Source organism: Halyomorpha halys, unplaced genomic scaffold, assembly GCF_000696795.3.
Source record: "Halyomorpha halys isolate HHAL.00 unplaced genomic scaffold, Hhal_1.1 Scaffold494.1, whole genome shotgun sequence".
Classification (NCBI taxonomy): Eukaryota; Metazoa; Arthropoda; class Insecta; order Hemiptera; family Pentatomidae; genus Halyomorpha; species Halyomorpha halys.
Window position 1 is genome coordinate 561,237 of NW_027110283.1, and position 21,123 is coordinate 582,359.

Consider the following 21,123-nt stretch of genomic DNA (forward strand, 5'->3'; position numbering starts at 1 on the left):
GGAAATCAACTTTTGTGAAAGACAAAAAGGGCATGGTTAAAAAATTAAAGATGTCAAAGGTCCAAAAACAGTTGGGAAAAGTTAATTTCAATAAACCAGCATTAAGAAAAATGAGCAATTATTTCCAACTCTTTTAATTATGAAAAGATTGTTTCTATGTATGTACTCCACGCCTACACTGTACTAATCAGATTACCCACAAACACAGACACATTATTCCTAATCTCCCATTAAAAATGAATATATAAAGTGTCCAGTTTTTCTTTTCTTTTTTTTTTTTTATACTGTAACACTAAGGTATTAACTTTGTTTATGTATTAAATAAATCTGGTAAAACTAAATTGTTGAAATTTAAAAGTTGTAAACAAATTTTTGAATTAATAACTAAAAGTTGAGATTTAAAGCAAAGTTTTGTCTATTTATTATAAATTATAAATTCTGTTTTCAGAGAATTTTCAATCAGATCACACAATGGTATCATTGTATGCAAAAGGTAAAGCATGCTTAAGTAAAGAAGTCAATACGAAAAGGCTTTAAATGATTTTTAATTTTCTGTATAATCATAGAGCTTAGACGATATGTAACTAAAAATAAATATAAAATAGTATTCCTCCAAAAAAATAATCAAATTTGTCAGTATTTAGGAATGAAAGCTGTTTTAAAAGATTGAAATTGTTTATGGAACGAACATTGGATGAGATTATCTTGGATCTTAGAACTTAAAGATATGCCTTTTAAATAGCACATCTTCTTTTATGGTTTCAAGTTACTTAAAACAATGTTACAATATATGTACATATAATGTGATTATTCTCACAAACCATTATTGTAGATTTCAGATTGAGGAGTCTTTTTTATCAGATCCCATAACAAAAAGTCGTAGGCTTTATTATCTATGATACACACAATATTTTAATATGTTTAACTTTCCTTGGAAAAGTGATTTATTATTATTAACTAATTGCAGAGTGAGCATTTTCATACATTAATTTTTATATATATTACATTATTATACTTTTATAAGTGTTTATATAAGTTTATATAATTTCACCCGTCTCAACCATAATAATGTATGTACTTAATGATATTGTAATCAATAATAATAATAATAATAATAATAATAACAATAATAATTTATGATTATAAAACATACATGTGTTACAATTTTTTTTCCTAGTGATCATAACTGGATTATGTGATATAGGATAATAACTCACAATTAGTTATGCCACAGATATCAGTTTGACAAATCATTTTTATACAAAATAATATATAGAAATCAAGATGTAAAACAATTTTTGACATATACTCATGATTGAAAGTTTTTTTGTAAAACATCAATTAATTTAAACAAATGCACTGACATAAATAATTACAGACTATTATTTATTTATTCCTTTTATCATCTTTAACGATGAGCTCTCATAAAGCAATAACGACAAAAGTTAATGCCACAAGCAAATAAAAAAGATAATTATACACTATTAACAAATATACCTATACACGCTTTGAGCCAAACGTTTGCACGGAAGATCTTGATCTTATGTCTAGTTTTAAATTGCATTACTTATGCTTCTGTTTCATTTTTATAGGTAAGATTGCATGGAAACTTGAGTGTGTGTGAGTGTATTTTTGTTCTTCCGTTTATTTTTTTTTAAATATATATATTTTTCTATTATACTTAAAATACTACTATAGTACATAACTGATAATTTGTTTCCCAATCCCCCCATCTACTACTTCCATTGGAAGTTTTAACACCAATAAATTGGTTATTATATGTATATATACTTTTATAAATATATATGTATGATTTAACACATTTGATCTACCAGTCTTTTCACGTCTAGACCAAATGTGTTGAAACATTATAGTTTATATATAAGTATGTAATAGTATTTACCAGAATAACACAATTATAAAATTTATGTGAACTCCGGATATTCAGCCCCTTTTTGTATACAATACACTTAGGAACAACTGAATGAATATGATCTAAAATACACACATTTGGTAACATATCTGTTAAAGGATAAAGGGTATGGCTACATACTAAATATTAATTAATTATTACTAATACAATAGTTATAAATAATATGTAATAAATGTAACAAATTGTATGTTAAAACCAGACTACGTGGAAAATATATAAATGGCTGTGATGTATGTTGAAATAATAATAAATATTTTCAAAAAACAATAGAATATAAATGATTTTATAATCGTGTATGTCCATATTCTTTGAATATTCACAGTTTGAATGGTATTTGACGGTTTGGCCAGTTAATTTAAATAATTTCCTTTTCTTTTTTACAATGTTATAAAAATATATTTTGAATTACAAATTAAAAATTTTCTTCATTTGTTTATTATATTGAAGAAATTTTATTTTTAAGCCACACTAAATAAATCATTTATCATAAGCATAACCACTTGGAACAGCTTTATTACAACTTAATTTATTTATGTTAATGTATTAATTGAGATACTATTGAAAACAACTTTATAGAACTGAACTCAAATGATTTGGTTCAGAACAATTTTTTTTTTACCATTTTTAAAAAGTATAATAAGAAAATAAAAAAATATTTAGCAATTAATGGTTGAATTGTAATAGCTAATGGTGTTAGATAATATGCTGAATAATGAGTAGGTATTAAAGAAATTTTGTCAATAACCAACGGGATTATAATATTATATCAATTACTTTATATAATATTTCCAATATTTATTTACATTAGAATAATTCACAATATTCAATAATGCTACAAAAGATTGTTTATAATAAAAATGGCTGCAAATGTATGCATGTCGTTGTCATAACTTAGGCTTTTCCAACTCAAACGAGTCATTGCAAATATAATAAAAACTATAAAAAACATTATAGCCATGGAATAATATTATACTAGGTTTTTAAAAAATGAACTTATTAATATAACAAAACATAATAAAAAAGGTGGTATAGTTCATATTTCATGTATTTTGGAAGCATTGGGACTAATGATTAAAAATAAGTTACTAAAAAATAAAGGTAAGTGATCAGTTAAGTTAGTCTTACTTTTGGGTGGTGTTTTAAATAGTGTATATGTTATTTTTTTAATCATTTTATTTTTTTTTTTTTTAGGAAGTGTTGGCAAAGAGGAACATTACATTGTGGATAGATGACCTTTTCATATGAAAACAAATATGAAAATTGTATAAAATTAAACTAAATATCCTTGGAAACATCTAAATAAACAATTATTTATTATCAAGTATAATTTCTAATTAAGTTAGCTATATATATTGTGATAGCATATTATACACTGTATGATATCATATTATTATATCCCTGCAATATATACCTAATTAAAAAACAATATGCATTTTTGTGCATTAAGAGCTTATTTAATAACATTTCCCAGTAATAAATTAGACTATTCTTTTGGACTGGTTAAATTATTAAAATCTGAAAAATTGACTTAATAATTTATTCCAACCAAACGACATTGATCATAACCCACCAATTCCACGAACATATTGGCACATATTTTAATTTTAATTATATAATACTGGATATTTTCTTGTTATTTGGGAGTGACAATCCTGTGCAATATTGTGCACAGACAGATATAAAACCGAATACATATTCTAATCCCATTACCTATAAAAGTGTGTTCAAATTCTTATATCTATTATATATGAACAAAAAATAAATTTATATACATATATGCATCTGTGCTTAAAGAACAGCTTCAACCTATAACAAAATATACAAACTTAAAAATACATCATGGGAGGAACATATGCTCTAATTTTTACACAACCCCAATGAAATGTTTCTTGACATTTTTTAAAAATTTTAATTAGCGGCGTTTTGTTTGCTTATAAAATATAATTATTCTTTATTAAGTACAAGGAAGTTATAAAATCATGAAACATTTCATCTCTTGTTGTGATTGATTTTTTTTTAATCAACTTTATTTTATGATAACATTGGTTTTTAGAAATCTGCCTTTATACTTCCATTTATATCTCTACTTAAACATATTTTTTTATGACTTATACTTTATTTTATATAAGTTCGCACATTTTTTTTTTCATATTTTTTATTTTTTTAAATATACAGGTAATGTCCATTATTTTATTTTATATTAAGAAAGGATATACAAAAACAGTAGTTTACTGTCAGTATATATGAGCAAGAACTGCACAGCACGTATTCACAAAGCCTCATCTGACGAATTCGTTGAAGTTGAAAGAGTCCCTTCTAATGGAGGGTCTCCACAAAATTTTCAAATGGCCAACTTTCTCACCTATTTATACATACGCTCTAGTGTGCATACTAATTATAATTCGATCAACGGTAATTATATAAAATGAGTTAACTCATATTCCTATTTATATATTTATAATTATATATATTATATATATATTTATTTATATATGTATTATACCATTTTCTTTACCCCAGAGTATAAAAATTAATAGGTGTTCATGAACAAGGTACGCCAGACCTACTACACCAAAAAACACTCCACTCAGTGGTAAATTTATTAGATAAATCATATGAAAAATATCTAGAATATTAACACTCGGTTCTCAGAGAATGATTTAGGAAGCCCTATTTCTACACTATTGTCAGATTTTGCTAATCAGTTATTACTTTCTAGTTTTAGTTTTAAAGCATTAGTTAATTTTCTTTCATACATTTCTTTTAAATAAAGCAGGTACTGGTTTGGTGTAAGGTAGGAGTTCAGGACGCCTGGTGTAGGTATGTTTTACTTTATTTTTTAAAAGTATGAACATTCTATTAAAAAAATGTATATATATATATATATATAGATTTCTGAATTTAGAAAGTTAAGTGGTTTGATAAGCGTTGAGAACCGAAAATCAAAGTACCGAGGGCGTAAGTAAAAGTAGATTTTTGCTGTTAAAGATAGGATAGTTGCAACGATTTCTTTTAAAATGAAGTTCAATTACCTTTGAACAATGAAATGAATTTAATTCATTGCCCTTGTAACCTTTTATCTATATTTTGTTTTTGTTTTTTCATTACTCAAATAAGGTCAAGGCATTCATGGAAGACTTCATATTCTGAAAATTTTGATCTACCAGACTAAATTAGACACCAAATGGTATATAATTTTACTTTCTTGATTGTTTTCATCTTGTTTATTTTGGAAATAATATATTAATTAGAACAAATTCAAAAAGGTTAATAATGCATTAAATAAAAGAATAATATATGCTCAACAACTTATTCATTTTTTTTTCTTGCCATCTATAAGGGAAGGACAAATATTTAACTTTGCAATAATTTTTAATTTATAATTTTCATTCAATTTTCCTTTTTTTAAGAAAATAAAATTCTGATTCTGATTAAAATTTTGTTCTGGCAGTTTTATGTTTAAATTATTTACCCTCTAAGTAAAGCTAAGTCCTTCACTTCATTTTGGTAATATAAGGAATAAAATTAAAGTAGTAAAGCCTACTATGCTTCTAGTTTCCTATTCAATCAGTGAAAAAAATAAAATTAATAAATAAATAACTAATTTGAAATTTATATCTCTGTATTGTAATTAAAATTCATGTGCTATATTTATTTTTGAACTATAGCTGAATATGTTGTTATTTATTAAAATTACTAAAGGCGTACCTTGGTTAGTAAAAATTAAAACCACAGGTTGTTTAATTCAATAAAAAAGTATCAAAATTTGACTTCCCTCTATTTGGTGTATAGATGATACAAATTTGTTTATAAACACAAAATTTTTTTTTCTTTGAAATAAAGAAGGCATCTTTAGCATATATCAGTCAGTATCACCTATTTGAGGAAAAACAATCCTATACTTATTGGTATTGTTGATGGTTAACAGCACCTCTACTTTTTGAGACCAGCCTCTGATACATTGACAAGTCTGCCAGTATTATAAACTAGCTGTAGTTATGATGAATTTCTCTGTAAACATCAATATGGATGCTAACACAGAAATCAGCTGAACCCACTGTGGCAGGGAAGTTAGCCCAGGAGTGTAGGACGAAGAAGCCGCTGTGGCTGAATTATACACTGTCAACACTGGCGAACCTTTGGCCAAGCTCATCACAGACGTGGGCGGAGGATGGCGGTGGAGGCCTTGGTCGATGAAGTGGTCTCGGTCTTGGTCGTGGTCGCAGGCGCCTACACCAAAGGCAAATTCCAGCTAACACCAGGGCACCACCTGCAGCACCGCCCACGGCCGAGGGCCAGAACCATTCCATTGCCACCTCTACTATGCCTAACAAAAGAGATTTAAAAATAATATTAATTAAAATGACAAACCTATTTATACTTATTGGACTAAAATTAATCATAAATTAATCATCGTTTATTTATTGCTATTGAACCACTGGAGTAATCATGGTTTAAAATTTTCTTCTAGTAGTTCTATATTTAAATTGTTTGCTCTGTATGATTAAATTTCTTTTCATACAACATTCCCTTATAGAAAAAGTATTCTCAAAAAAGCATTTCATTCTGAAGTGCATTGAGTAAATATGATAAAATTTTTCAATTCTTCCAGATTTATTTAACAATAATAGACTTATGTTGCTAACTTGGTGTATATAAAAAATAAAACCTACACTGTAAGTATGAAATGGGAGAAAATCGTAACTATTTTTAAGAAACCTCAATGTTAGGTTAGATTAGACAAATTTTTAATGAAAATCTTTTTATTTTTCTATTTTCATAAAAACTAAAATAAACTAGTTTTAAGGGTGTAGAATCAAATTATGAGTTTGGTTTAAGGAAAAATATTGGTTTTTCAATAAAGTTAGCTATATCTAACGTTAGAAGACTTTTTGCTAATTGTTTAAAAGTTAGCTAACTTAAAAGTTAAATATTGTGGTTGCTTATTATTTTTTTTCTACTTTAAAGTAGGGAGATTTCTAGTAGAGATAATGCACTGAATATCTTATTTTTTTATTTTTGGACTGACACAGCAATTTTTCAAATGTTTTTTTTCTAATTTAAATGATCCAATACCTCTTCAACTCTGCTCCAATGTAGTTTACTTGATTCCTTGGTCTACCCCAGTTGTATCTCTTTCTATATTGGTGAAAACCAAAAACCGTATTTACCATCACAAAACTTCCATGAACTTTAGTAACCTTTATAAACTTTCTAAATACATCCTGACCCTCAACCATTTTTTTTAACTTTGACCAATAATTTATTCTTGCTACAGTCCTTAACAATAAAAAAATGACTTATTTCAGAATCAATCCATATTCATTTGCAATCAAAAGCTATTAAACATAAATTTGATAAAGACTGTATCTCTCCTATTGACATATCTTATGCCTTATTTTCTTTCCTGTCTGCCTTTCTTTAGTTTATCCTCTTTATTTATTTATTTTATTTTGTTTTTCTCTGAGTTCTGCATTTCGCAATAAAATTACTTAATATCCTCTCAGACCTACTATTTATTTCAAGTTCTCATAATTCAACTGCATATTTATATTTATTGCATTATGATTAATACTCATTTATTGTATAAATCTTTAATAAAAACACTTATGCACCTCCCTTCAACCTTTTAACCTTGAATATTTTCTCTTTCTTCGTCATATTATCTCTTAGTATGTTTTTATACTACAGGAAATAGAAAGAGGAGAATATAGTGAAGCATTACTGACTGATTAGAAGACTTGAAGTTTGCTGACAACATTTGCCACCTGGCACAATGCTGAGGTACTGAATACAAATTAAAAAGATTAAAAGAAGAATTAATTGTTAAAACAAAATAAATAAGGATAAACGCTTATGCACTTATACAGAGTTGAAGATAGGTAACAGGTGGAACAAGATGAACCTATGGAAACAATGGATTTATTCCTCTGTCTAGGGAGTATGGTAAGTGAAAACGGAGGAACAGATGGGGATTTAAAGAACAGGTAGTGCAAATCAAACAAAGCATTTGTCCTGTAGAATAAAGTTTTGAAAAACAAGAGTATCATTCAGGACACCAAACTGCATCCGTTTAAAACAAATGTACTCTCAGTACCCTTGTATAAATCTGAAACTTGGTAGGTCACTAAAAAAACTCAGGAAAAATTCCAAGTATTTGATAATAGATGCTTAAGAAGAATAATTGGCATCCACTGGCCTGAAACCATTTTCGACAAAAAATTAAGATAGCAAACCAAACTCAAGTCAAGAGAGGAACTAATCAAGAAAAGGAAATAGAAGAGATCAGTGATCAGAGGTGAACCAGTCGGGACAGCAATGGAGAGAATTTTTATTGGCCTTTGCTCCATTGAGACCTAAAAGGATTACTACAACTACTGTTAGTATGTTCCTTTTTCTATTTTAATTAAGTATTTGTATATATTATCATTTAATGTCAATAATATATTTCCTATTATTATCATATTTTACTACAATATTATATTTATAACATCTTTTGTTTTTATTTATCTTCTATATGTAACGGTCTTTTACAGATGGTCATTCATTCCTGGTAAGAGTCATTCCGCACATTTTATGCTGCTTCCCTGTCTACCTTCACTTTTCGTCTTTCTTCTAAGAGGTATGGTTTGTGTCTTGTTCTGTTCTTTATTTTTTAATATCTTATTTCTATTTTCTTTCATTTACTTTGCTAATTTTTATATGTTTTTTTTATTTAATGTTTTCACAATATCATATTTTTTAAACCTACCACAGTTTTATTATATTTCATGTTATCTTACACTCTTATATTGCTTACAATATTTTTAGTTTTTAAATCTTGTTTTTAGCCCTGAAGAAACTCTGCAGAATGGGATGAAAAAAAAAAATTTTTTTGTCTTTTTTTAATATTCTTAAGTCATATAAATTTTCAAGAAATCTAGAAAAAAAACAGTGGGACTCTATCCTTAAGAGTAAAATTAGTAAGCTGATATTGATATAAGCCAACGATAATTAATTAATAAAAAAATAACAATTAAAAGTATCTGTTAGTCAAATGGCATACTTACAGTTTAGTTCATCTGAGTGGTCATCTGCACCACAATTTGCTACCCTATTGCAACGTAGCCTCTTAGCGATACAGAAACCTGATGTTGCACAACGGAACCCATTTTCACATTGAGCATCATCAGAGAATTCTGTCCAGACTGCTTTGAATCCTTCTGCGCCCACAGATTTGTCAGCAGATATAAAACTGAAAAAGGTTTACAATCTGTTAGATTAATTTAAAATTTGTTGTTTCATTGAAATATTTAGTGCCTTGTCAATAATCATCATTGGAGATTATATTATTCTTATCAACAGGTAACAGACCAATTATAACAAAGTAATAGTCAATTCACACTCCGTGGGACCACCACAAAATAAAAGTTACTTTACTACATCTATGAGGTGTTGTTACTTCTCAAATATTAAATAAAATAATGATTAAAAATATTGGGTTTATTTCTGTTTAAAACTCAAAAGTTGTTGAAAAAATAAATTTAGTTAAATCCCATAAATCAAGGGGGGCCCCTCGATTAAAGTTGGCTCTGCATCTACATTCAACTATATCTTCATTATAATACAATACAGTATAATAAATGTTTAAAATTAAGAATATTTCATTAAGATTTCAAAGAAAACTGACCTTATCCTAACATAGTTAGCTTCAGAAATATATTGCCATTTTTTGTTCATCTGTTTTTCACCACATAACTCTAAAGGAGGGCCATCGACTGTGTACCACAATCTTACCACTGCAGCTGGGCACCCGCGAGCTGTGAAAACATACTTGCTTTAATAAAGTTATCATAAAACTTCTAACTAAAAAAAAAGTGTGATAATTTATTTATTTAAGTTTTGATAAGTCTCACTAATTTCTGAATCATATGAAAGGGAAATTAGACCCAGTGCCATAAAAAGATATTATTGATGTACATTTGATGTCCTTTTTTTCTTTTAGATTTTAGAGAAATTTCTTCTTTAGTAATTTTAGATTCATTAGAGCATAATCTTTGGATAGGTTATATGGTTAGAAGTTATGATAAGATTATGGAATAATTAATGTTTTTTTTATGTATTTAATTTTAACTGTGATTTCAAAATATAAACATATAGGTTAAGTATTTATTAGTTTATTCATTGTGGTTAAAACATTAAAGTGAATTGCTACTTTTGATTCCAAAATGAATGCTTTTGATACTTACATGCAGGATCCCCTTCAACTGCGAAGTACTCAAAGTTGAGGAGTACCCTGTGTTCCGGCTGGACATTGATGTACCAGTTGCATGTTCTACTGGCAGCACCTCTGGCTGGTCCCTCGTATTTATGAGGGAAATTTGGACTTACTATTACGCCATAGTCTATACTACTCTCATTGCTACCGCAGTCTAAAAGAAGAATATTTAATTAATAGATTAAATTTGAATAAATAACATCTAAAAAATGGCTTTATCAATAATATAAAAAATCAACACATCATCATATTGTCAAAAATCTGTATTCAGGTTATTGAAAGTTTACTATGACAAAATTTTATGAATATACATTAGGAATTTTGATTTTTGTCTCTGGTAAAATAACTTGAACTTTGAATATGTTTGTTTCTCCTAACTGTAAAATTTAAGAAATAATGATAATTTTAAAATATCTAATTTTAGAATTCTACTGCTGGGTTTCTCTACATGCTGTATCATATCATTATCATTATGATCAAATTTGCTGGATGTATTTTTTATACAGTTGTAAATATCAATAAATAAATAAATAAAATATCTAGAAAATGATTTATTGATGAAAAATAAGTATATCTAGACACATAAACTTCATATTACCATTATAAATGAATATATTATTAATAAAATTACAGATATACAAGAATGCTTTCTTAAATATATTTAAGAGTTAGAACAAAAAATTTGGTCATCTAACTAAAATTCCACTCACCTCCAAAAATAGATTTAGCCACTTCAAAGGAGTATCTTGCCTTAAAACCTGAATATACTCCCTCAGCATTTGTATGTAGTAGCAACTTCAGGCCTACAGCACCACGGTTCGAATCCAAGGGCCCAGGTGCTGTCATGGCACAATATCGCCCTATTAGTTTCTCCGTTCCATCCCGATATAGATTGTATATTTCAAGCCAATCTTCAGTGCAGATGGTGGGCCTATATTCAATAATTTTAATTTGTTAACCTCTGATGTTTAAAGTTGATTAGGTTTTATCATTTTATGAATAAATGTTTAATTATTTATTTAGAATTAGACATACCCATATGAACCGAAGGAGCTGTTTACAGAGTCAGCTCGAACCTTAAAGTTATCAAAAACAATTGAAACTTGTTCATTGGCAGTTGCATGAAACTCATATGTGCAATTGGTCGATGAAGGATAATTAGCAGGATAGCGAGGTGAGTTGAACTCTCCTCTCTTCCTACTAGAACTGTTGTACTTAAACGTACAAGAACCATCTGGAGCTGCTGTACCAGGTATCCGATACTCTGAAAAATAAAATTATTTATCTCAAATTCATAAAGAAAAATGTTTTTCTCCAACAAAATTTGTCTGCATTTTGGTTGATCAATTTATACAGGTTGTATTGAAATACAGGTTTGTTATTAAAGTAATAAAATAAAGTATTTTTATTATATATATCAATGAATGTGAGTTGTATGAAGAAGTATTTTTAATAGACCATGTGTGAAATTAATCAGATGTGAAATTAATCAGGGCAAGAAGAACAAAAATAATTTTCGACTGTTTATTAAATCCCTAAATTTTGACCCACAATATGTCTTCATCAGGACTAAAATAAAAAGATACAAAAAGGTAAAACCACTATAAGAGTAAAATAATGACATTAAATAAAACATATGTAAAGTTGAGATATAAAAAGACTTCTGTTTAAACAAACTCTTATAAAACCTAAATAAAATAATAATGAAGTTAAAAATAAATAAATAAGATAAGAAAAAATAAATAAACAAGATAACTTATTTATATTTGACTTTATAGCTTCCTTACAATTTCATTCAGGTTTTATGGTAATTTGTTTACATAGATGTCTTTTTATACCTACAACTTTAAATCTGCCATTTCTTTACTCTTACATTGGCTTTACCTTCTTTACATCTTTTTATTTGCATCTTTAAGACCTACATTGTGGGTCAAACCGTTGGTAATCAATAAATAGTTGAAAACTATTTTTGTTCTCCTTAACCACAGCTTTGACTATCTCCTTCAAAGTATTTTTATAATAAAATAAAAACCATAGAAAAGTTTTGGACTTAAGCTTGATTGAGGTTAAGCAAAAAATAAAACTTTTCCTTTGATAATCTGAAAAATAATTAAACAATGGATAATAATAGGCATAATAAATTCTGTATTGTGTGGTTAAGGAATGACTTCAAAAAGAAAAAAAAAGTTATTAATTTATTGAAATAATCAGCCAACATACATTGAAAACATGGACGTTCACTTCAAAGAAAAAAAGGAAGGAAATTATTTCATAAGTAATGGACTTCTGGCAATGACATCCACCATTAGCATCTTAGCGCTTTGTTAATATGCTCACAATCAAAACAGTTTACTTAAAACCCTCTGACTAAACTTGAAAGAGAGAGAAAGAAATACTTTATTCATTCATGCTGCCCAAATACATCGGGTTGCTACATTACACAGCATACTGATCAATCCGTGATTGGACATATATAAATTCCATATTTTTATATGATATAATATAATAGAAAGTTAACATTTTTTTTTTTCACAGTTTTCTTTTACAATGAAAGTACCAGTCTACAAACTAACTACAAGTTTTTCAATTTATTTCTTTTTTTTTTTCTTTCCCTTCGATTTCACAACCCCTATTTCATTTGATCAACAAATTCCCCTATATAACAAATATTAAAATATTTAAAATAATAAAGTAATAGATAAAACAACAAATAAGATATGCGATGCATGCATGCCATCCCTCCTCTGGATAAACTCCCCCACTCATTAATTTCCATGCATGGGGTGGTGTATGATTCCCAGGGAGTCAAGTATTATATTCTCTGTCAACCTAGCCACGTCCTGGACATCGACCCCAAGCTCCTCCAAAAAAAAAAAGAAAAGGTATATAAAAAAAAATTATTCTTGAAAAAAGAACCTATCTTCTGAGATAATAGAAAAAAATTAGCTGAAAAGAAAAATTACCATAAGTTTGATTATTGCGAAAAATTAAAAGACCGAAACCTCATATTTTGTTTTAATAAAATTGTTTAGAATTTTATGGGTAAAAGTGTTCTCAGGATTTATAGTCCTTTTTTAATTGATTATTTGTTATAAATATATCAAAATTCCAAATTTTTAGATAAGATAACCTGATTAAAGGTGTAAACTAAATATAAAGATTTTTGGTCAGTTACCAGTTTCAAAGGTGTAATTGGCTTTAAAGCCACGCCCTTGGAGCTCGCCACTGCTGAAAACCATTACCAGTCGTGGGCCATCAGATACCATTTGGCTTGGCGAGCTCACCTCTCCACATAGTTCATGGTCGTACTTCTCATATGAATCTGTTGCTTCCTGACCCTTGAGGTAGATTTTAAGGTAACCATCACTGCAACTGGTACTAAAAATAAAATCCTAAAATTACTTTTGAATCAATTAACAAAAGTCTACAAAAAAAGACTTTTTGAAATTTGATTTGATAATTTTAGCTGTGATTGTGGTGTGTTGAAACCAATTATAAACTTTGTTTTCTTTCATCACATACACAATCACTTGTGTAAATTCAAAAAAATTGTGGGTTAATGATATGCTAAGGCAGTTTCATCTGGCATCAAAATCAAGATCATCCTTCAACTGTTATTACTGTTCAACTTCAAATATTTATGGTATCAAAAAGACATTAAAATATAACCAAAGGCGCAAATTGGACCCTACTAGATCAGTTTGCATTTAAGATATAAAAAAATGCACTTATAATTGTTCAAATATATTTGAGTGACTTTTTTTGTGATAAAATCTAGCAAATTTACTTTATTGTTGTCATAAAAAAGTGAAACTTCTGTAAATAAAATAATATATTAATAATGATATTTATTTTACAAAAATACAATAAAATTTTATTCAATTATAATTATTAAATTATGTTTTCTTTAATTATACCATTCATTCATGATGTTATAGTTTACCGTATCATTCTTATGATTAGTAAATGTTGATATTATTGGCTTATGGCAGGTAAAATAAGATTTGTAAACATTTGATTGAATGTTTTCAATATGTCTTGTCTGACTGTGTCAATTATTGTACCACCTATTGTAGTACTTCCTAACAATGAGTTTATCATTCTTAAATGTAATTTATCTTGCAGAAAATCTATTAATTGTTTAGATTGAGTTTACTTTAAAAATAAAAATTCTTTTAATTAAATTAGACGTCGTAATATGAAAGTGTTTAGGACAGAAACATGGCTAGCCAAACAAAAATCAATGTGTTTATCCTAACAACAATAAAAGTTCTAAGTATTACAATAATTATATACCCTAACAATCTTGGTTTTGGTGCTATCTTTTCCAGTTTTTGCCACCCTAACTAGGTGTAGCATCAAAATAAAATTTTGAATAATAGCTCAACAAAGAGGGTGAAATGCTAAACATTGCTCTCACTTACAGTATGCAACTCTCATTTTTAGTTATATGATATGTTAATTCAAATATTCAAAAACTCACTATCAAATTGTTCTAAAAATATGCCTTAAATTCACTTTTTATGGTAAAACACTTTAATTTTTTTTTTATATAGATTTTAATTTAATGTTTTTTTGGGTCTTTTTTTATACTTAATCTGAGTATGACATTAGTAATTCAATTCAAATTTGCTTAACCAACTTAATTTTCTTTTTTCAAATATGTTGCAATTTCATAGCTATTTTTTTTCTTTAAAAAATTAACTAAAATGTCTTTTCTATTCATTTAATTAATTTAGGTCTACGAAAAGAAACAATCAAAATTTTTTCTCTCTTGGTTGAGGGTATGAATTTGTTTTCACATTTATCAACATTAACTTGAAACGTTAATTGCTCCTCTAGATTTACTTGGAGCAAATTCAAGTGTTTTGAATCATTGGAGAGATGGGTTTTCTCTCATTCTTATGATAAAAATAAGTATCAAATTGCTAGAATCAAATGCACTAAAAAATTATAAATGTTTTTTCTTATATTTCAAATTTAAATGAATCAAGTAGGGTCTGATTTGTGCCAGTTGGTATATTTCAATGTTCTTTTCATACCTTGAGAATTTAAATTTAAACATTAAAATACCCTAGGTGCTATGGGTGAATTTCTTGATTTTCGTGGCATTACATAACACAAACTTGCGGAAAATCTGTTTGTGAAGAAGCAAAATGGAGTTCTTTTCTGGCTTCAGCACACCAAGAAACATATATATCAGTCAAAATTATCATATCAAAGTTTTGGATATGGGTCTGTGTAGTATATACCTCATGAACATCTATGTGGTCTGTTAATATAATGATGTAGTAATTCATCAAAAAAGCTTTGTTAAATTACTGACTATCGAGAATAAGTAAACCATGCAGTATATTCCAGGAGATGTATAGATTCCAAGTTATTTCACAAACAAATAGAAGAATGAACAAATTTCCAAGGGGACTTGTCCAATAATTTCAAAAACGTGATTAAAATGTTAAAAATTCTACATGCCATATCCTCCAGGATATTCCAGGAACATTCCAATGTTGTGAGGGGGGAGGGAGAGGGGTCATCACATCCAATAATTTAGAAGCCCGAAAAATTAAGAAATTTGAGATTTAAGAATCCACTTCAAATCGCGAAAGTTGTGGTTATAAATTCTTCAAAGAGGTTGTACTGAAAATTGATTATAAGCCCAATTTAGAGAGCTCAGTTAACCAACGATGTTTGGAAAATTTCTGGGAATAGTTCCCACACCTCCAGTAAGTTGAGAAATTTAATCAAAATTGTAGGAAAATTTTTTCCCCCAATAATTGGTGTTAGCAATCCCCCTGGCTGTGTCTTTGGTATTTGAGATCTGATTTTGAAGGAGATTAATTCTAATACGAAACGTTAAAGGGCTTTAAGGAGAAAACTTGAGTTTCATTAATCGTTAGAGCACCATTTTCTATTGAAAAACTCAGTTTTCGGTTATTACGCAGCAGTTACCTCTTATAGGGTATCCGATTTGATAGCTAGGCATTGGAGACAGAATCCGTTCAAAAAACAATTAAAAAAAAGTAACATAATCGAAAGTTTCGATCAAGAGGTGATGTTTATTTATTTTTTAAGGTTTTGGGAAAGTAGAACGTAGTAATAATAAAACACTGTGTGGGCGTAGGAAAACTTGAATCCGCTGTCATTTGGAAGCGAAATGGATTCTCCTGGGAAGTGGCGGTGATATTTATTTTCTTGGTTAAAAAATTAAAAAGGTCCATTACTGAAAATAATTAACCAAAATTAGTCATTAATGACAGTAATGAATGGGAAGTTTTTTTTCATTCTTTTACTTTTTCGTGACGGTCATTGACCGATTGTATAATCCAATCATCCAATCACCCACCGCTGAATTATCGTTTGGTAGTTACTCATTTTTATTTAAAATTTTTGCCTTCCAGGGTGATAAGTGAAAGTTGTGCGATGGAGGCACTGCACCAGATTTTTTAATATTAGGCTTGTTTCAACACAGTTTTAACCATCACCAAACTGAAGGGGGTATAAGTTTTGGAACGGAAAACCGTACTGCAGATGCACTCACCAATTTGATAATAGTCCAAATCGTGTTTGAATCGATAATTATACTGCAAGTATTCCTAGTATCCTCGATAAGTTCTCGCAATTAATATCTTATTTGGGTTACCGCTCTCCAACAACACTACATTAAATAGCTTAAATGAATCTTGCTGCCTTTAAATATTCAAAAAAATAAACCTAGCTCATATCTGAATGAATTAACTTTACTACTACCAGGAAGAACACCTTTAGGCAGTAATTTGGCAACACTGAGTCTACATAAAATTGTCTGTATAACGGTCGTTAGAGTAAAATAAAAGAACGGATTAAGCAATTTTTACTAGAGTTTTTTAGTTGTTTGTTCTGGCATGAACTAAATTGTGTTACAAACGTTTTCGCGAATCCTTGCAGATATATTATTAAAAAGAAAAATCTAGAGATTTATTCTCAAAATTTTTAACACAAGGTTTTAGCTTAAAAAAATTGGAAAATCTCCATTTTTCTAGGAAACTACTTCTAATTGAACTGAATTTAATAAAAATGGTAAATATCCTTATGAGGAAAATAAACTGGCAATAAAATTATAAATGTATGTATATAACAAACTTTATAGTAGACTTTTGCTCTTTGTAATTAATTCTTATCTGGTATTAGGTCACAAATTGTTTTAAAATAATAATTTGTATCTTAAAATATTCATTCTTGAACATTTATACTCTGAGTCTGCACGTATGGGATTGAAAAAGTGCTGAAGAGGATACGTATAGGCTGAGGTTGAAGCATTAAAAAATAAATGCTTAAATATATGAAGAATTAATTTTAATCAATTTATGATCTAATATCTGACAATAGAATAAGTTTTATATGCGCAATTGAACGATAATTGAATTTTATAGGTATTGGTGGAAGTACACATTTCATACTGGTTAACTTATCTATGATAATTTTAATTTTTGCTAATATTTTGAAAAGAGACTCTTAAAAATAATTCATCGACTATCACTCAAAGTTGCAATAGTAAAATCAGAATGTATGACAAATGCAAATGGATACTCACTCATCTTTGTGAGCTTTGGGTATATCAAACTTCTGAAATTCTATCCTGACTCTTTCTAAGTGCTGTGAGTCCTGCATACCATATATAAAGTAGCGGCAGACAATCTTTGGTATATATGGGAACGGATAGTTGGGACTGTACACACTGCCGGACGACTTTTTCTTGCTCAGGATCTTCTGATCACACTCGCTCCCCCTGATGTGTTCACCATCGTTTTTCGAAATGAAGTCTGTAAAATACATAATGATATTTTATTATGAAATATGATATTCTTGTGTTATTATCTAATAATATAAGATATTATTATGTATTATCTATGATATTTATATCTGATATGGTATCTTGATATCCTTATATTATTGTCTATGCTATTCTATTAGGAAAGTGTATACCTTGTAAAATGCTTTATTTCTGTAAAATAAAATTAGTAAGTTTTTCATGTTATATAAATTTAAATATTGATTGAATTTTTGAGGAAATGTATTACTATTATTACTCTGAAAAAGGGGAATAAAATTGATCCTACTAGTAATAGTAGTAAATTGATCCTACTAATAATAGTAGTAAATTGATCCTAATATTGTTTATTTAACTTAATTATGTGTAAGAAGTCAATCGGGAGGGGTGAGTGGATGTGGGAGGTATAGACTGAAAAAATCATTAATAAGTAAAATTAATTTTTTATTTATGCCATTTTGACTTAAAATGTAGGCCTTCACCTGGAGGACTAGGTAAAATATTATAACAGGTCTAGATTCTAACTCATTTGTTCCAGAATCTTCAATTTTGTTGTTCTGACGAAGGTTTACAATTTAGGCCAAATGTTGGCACAAATAAATAATAAGCTTTACTTATTGTTTGTTTTTTCTCAGATAACAATACACAAATAGCTTCTTAAATCTATGATCACCTTCATTTACACCTTTATAATATGTATATGTTTGGGGGTAATCTATTGTATTATTACTATTTATCATATATATGAGAAAGTAGCTAAATTGTGTATTGACTTCTATACTATTTAGGATTAAAAATATTAACAACTTGTTACTGAAGTTCAAAATTTTACATGGTTGCTATGATAATTTATTTATCATCTATTTGTGCACATTTTATTAAATAATTATTATATTTTCAATGATAAAAATGTATGCCAATATGAATATTCTCATTCGAAGTAAAATGTGAGATAGTTAAGAATATTTTATTAATAAAAATAAAAGGAACTTGCACTACTACTACCTAAGAAGGATCTTGAGGTAAAGAAGACTAACAGTTTTGCAAGGTCAGAATCATGTTCAGGTTTTCCCTCAATAATCCATTACCAGGGGTATTAATTTTATTGAGGGATTGTGTGCTCCTGGAGGGTCTCACAATTCCAGGGTCTAGTCATGGGTGATATAACAGAATAAATAATTATCTTTCATAATTGGACTTGAACTTAGATCCAGGAGTATGAGCAAAGTGCCTTCATATTGTGCTACCCTACTCCTTAACCTCTTATTAATAAAACTAAATATTAATATTAATGCAATTTAAAAATTATGTTACAAATTTAAAGTATCACATGAAAATGTTTTAGTGACATCAATAAAATTATTGAATGTCAAATTGTTGATGAGTTGGAAAAATTACATGTTGGGAAATTGTATTAAACCAATATGTCAACAACTAAGCTAACATATTGCTGCTTTGTTTTAGTAGTCAGGTACATTTGACTAAAATTTTATATTTCATTTATTCCAGAGGTCGTACCGTAAACTGGGTTTATTTTTTGAAAACCCTATTAACTTTAGGACAGGCTGTAATGGGATCCCAGTAGAGAAACTAACACCAATCTACGGTATTATTTTTAGAATACATCCAATTCAAAATAAGATAAAAATCGAATTTTAAAAACTAAAAAAAAGTTTTGATAAAAAGAATAATTTAAATATTCCTTACTTGTTTAATTTTTCTAAACCTTAAATTGTATAAGTTTTTGGAAGTTAAAAATGGAGTTTACCAGTCTAAAATGAGAGTAAAAAATCATTAAATTTAATTTTTATCAGATTCATATATTTTTAACACTACAACTTCTTCCTTCAATCAAGTCTTGCTTTGTTGGTAATAAAAATGAAACACTAGAGTTCCTTCCAACTTACCCAGCTTGACGAAGCTCTCGCTGAATTCATATATGCCCTTGAAACCCCTGTTCTGAGAGTTGGCTGTCCTCCGAAGAGTTTCGAACATGACAAACATGTTCTCCTCTGATGAGTATAGGACAAGGTTTCTCTGTTGGCCACAGTAGGTGCCGATTGGTGCGGATTCGTTATGCGTTCCATCGTACACCTTGACCACGTCAAAAGGGCAGCTATTGAAAGACAAACCGTTTAAATGATAGTCATTTGCCAGTATTCAAACATTTTGAAATAGACAGTGCTATTTCCAATACAACTTTTCTTTAAATTTAAAAAAATAATACATAAAAATGAATTTGAATCAGAAAAATCTTCCATATTTTATAATTATAAATAAACCCATATCATATCAGCTTAATATGTCTGCCTTATAATATTTTACCTTTTATGTTACAGCCTAATGTATGACAGTGTTGTGTGTATGTGAGGATATTGCAAGACATCTGGCCATGTGAGTGATTTTTTGTGTTCATTTCTACTAATTTTTCATGAAATTTTGCAATGAATGATATTTCAAGCTGTCTAACATATTTTTTCATTTTACATTCTCCTAAAGTGACAATAAAAATATGTCTTATTTATTGAATCTTCGAATTTATTATATTCATTCATAGCAACTTTTCTCTGGGTCTTCCTTATCTGCCTATTACTATATCTATCTTGGCTGTTGTTAATATATTAATAATATATTGGTCTCAACAATACCTTAATATATCACAGGCTTAAATCTTAGCAATGACTATTTATGTGCTTGTTTATTTGGACTCTCCTCACCAAATAATAATACAGCTTTATAAAAATCTCAGGTTAAAATATTTTAGGTATCAATATATCGATAAATTTGTTTTTGTAATAGCTTCACATAGCACTTCTAAAAGACTGGTTATTTATAAATTAAAATGATACTTATTGGAAGATCATTGATTGACTGTTTGTAGTATATAAAAGGAAGATGGTCCTCAAATAGTTTAATTACTATTTGAGTTCTTTTGGCCGCACCCAAACCATCTTTCTCTCATAAAACGATACTGTTTTAAGCATTTTTTTTTTCGTTAAAGATGTCTTACATCTTAAGGGACCCCTATAAAGTCAATATTGAATTATCATTGTATTTCATTCCTAAATTGAGTATTTTTATCATAGTATTATTTTTTATTGAATTATTTGTTTATCCTTATTA

The 21,123-nt window shown here is 28.3% G+C and overlaps 1 protein-coding gene across 4 annotated transcripts in view; it reads right to left on the minus strand.

Moving 5' to 3' along the window:
* Window positions 1–525: 525 nt before the first annotated feature.
* The window catches only part of LOC106683558 (cubilin), a 285,361-nt gene continuing 264,763 nt past the window's right edge, over window positions 526–21,123 (minus strand). For all 4 annotated transcript variants that reach the window (XM_067048435.1, XM_067048436.1, XM_067048434.1 and 1 more), the window contains 9 exons: window positions 19,908–20,116; window positions 17,764–17,992; window positions 13,366–13,568; window positions 11,226–11,454; window positions 10,901–11,121; window positions 10,162–10,344; window positions 9,603–9,732; window positions 8,983–9,167; window positions 526–6,260 (listed from right to left, as the gene is read on the minus strand). In XM_067048435.1, the coding sequence (XP_066904536.1) occupies window positions 6,046–6,260; window positions 8,983–9,167; window positions 9,603–9,732; window positions 10,162–10,344; window positions 10,901–11,121; window positions 11,226–11,454; window positions 13,366–13,568; window positions 17,764–17,992; window positions 19,908–20,116 (1,804 nt within the window). In that variant the 3' untranslated portion in view covers window positions 526–6,045. The remainder of the gene's footprint in view (window positions 6,261–8,982; window positions 9,168–9,602; window positions 9,733–10,161; window positions 10,345–10,900; window positions 11,122–11,225; window positions 11,455–13,365; window positions 13,569–17,763; window positions 17,993–19,907; window positions 20,117–21,123) is intronic.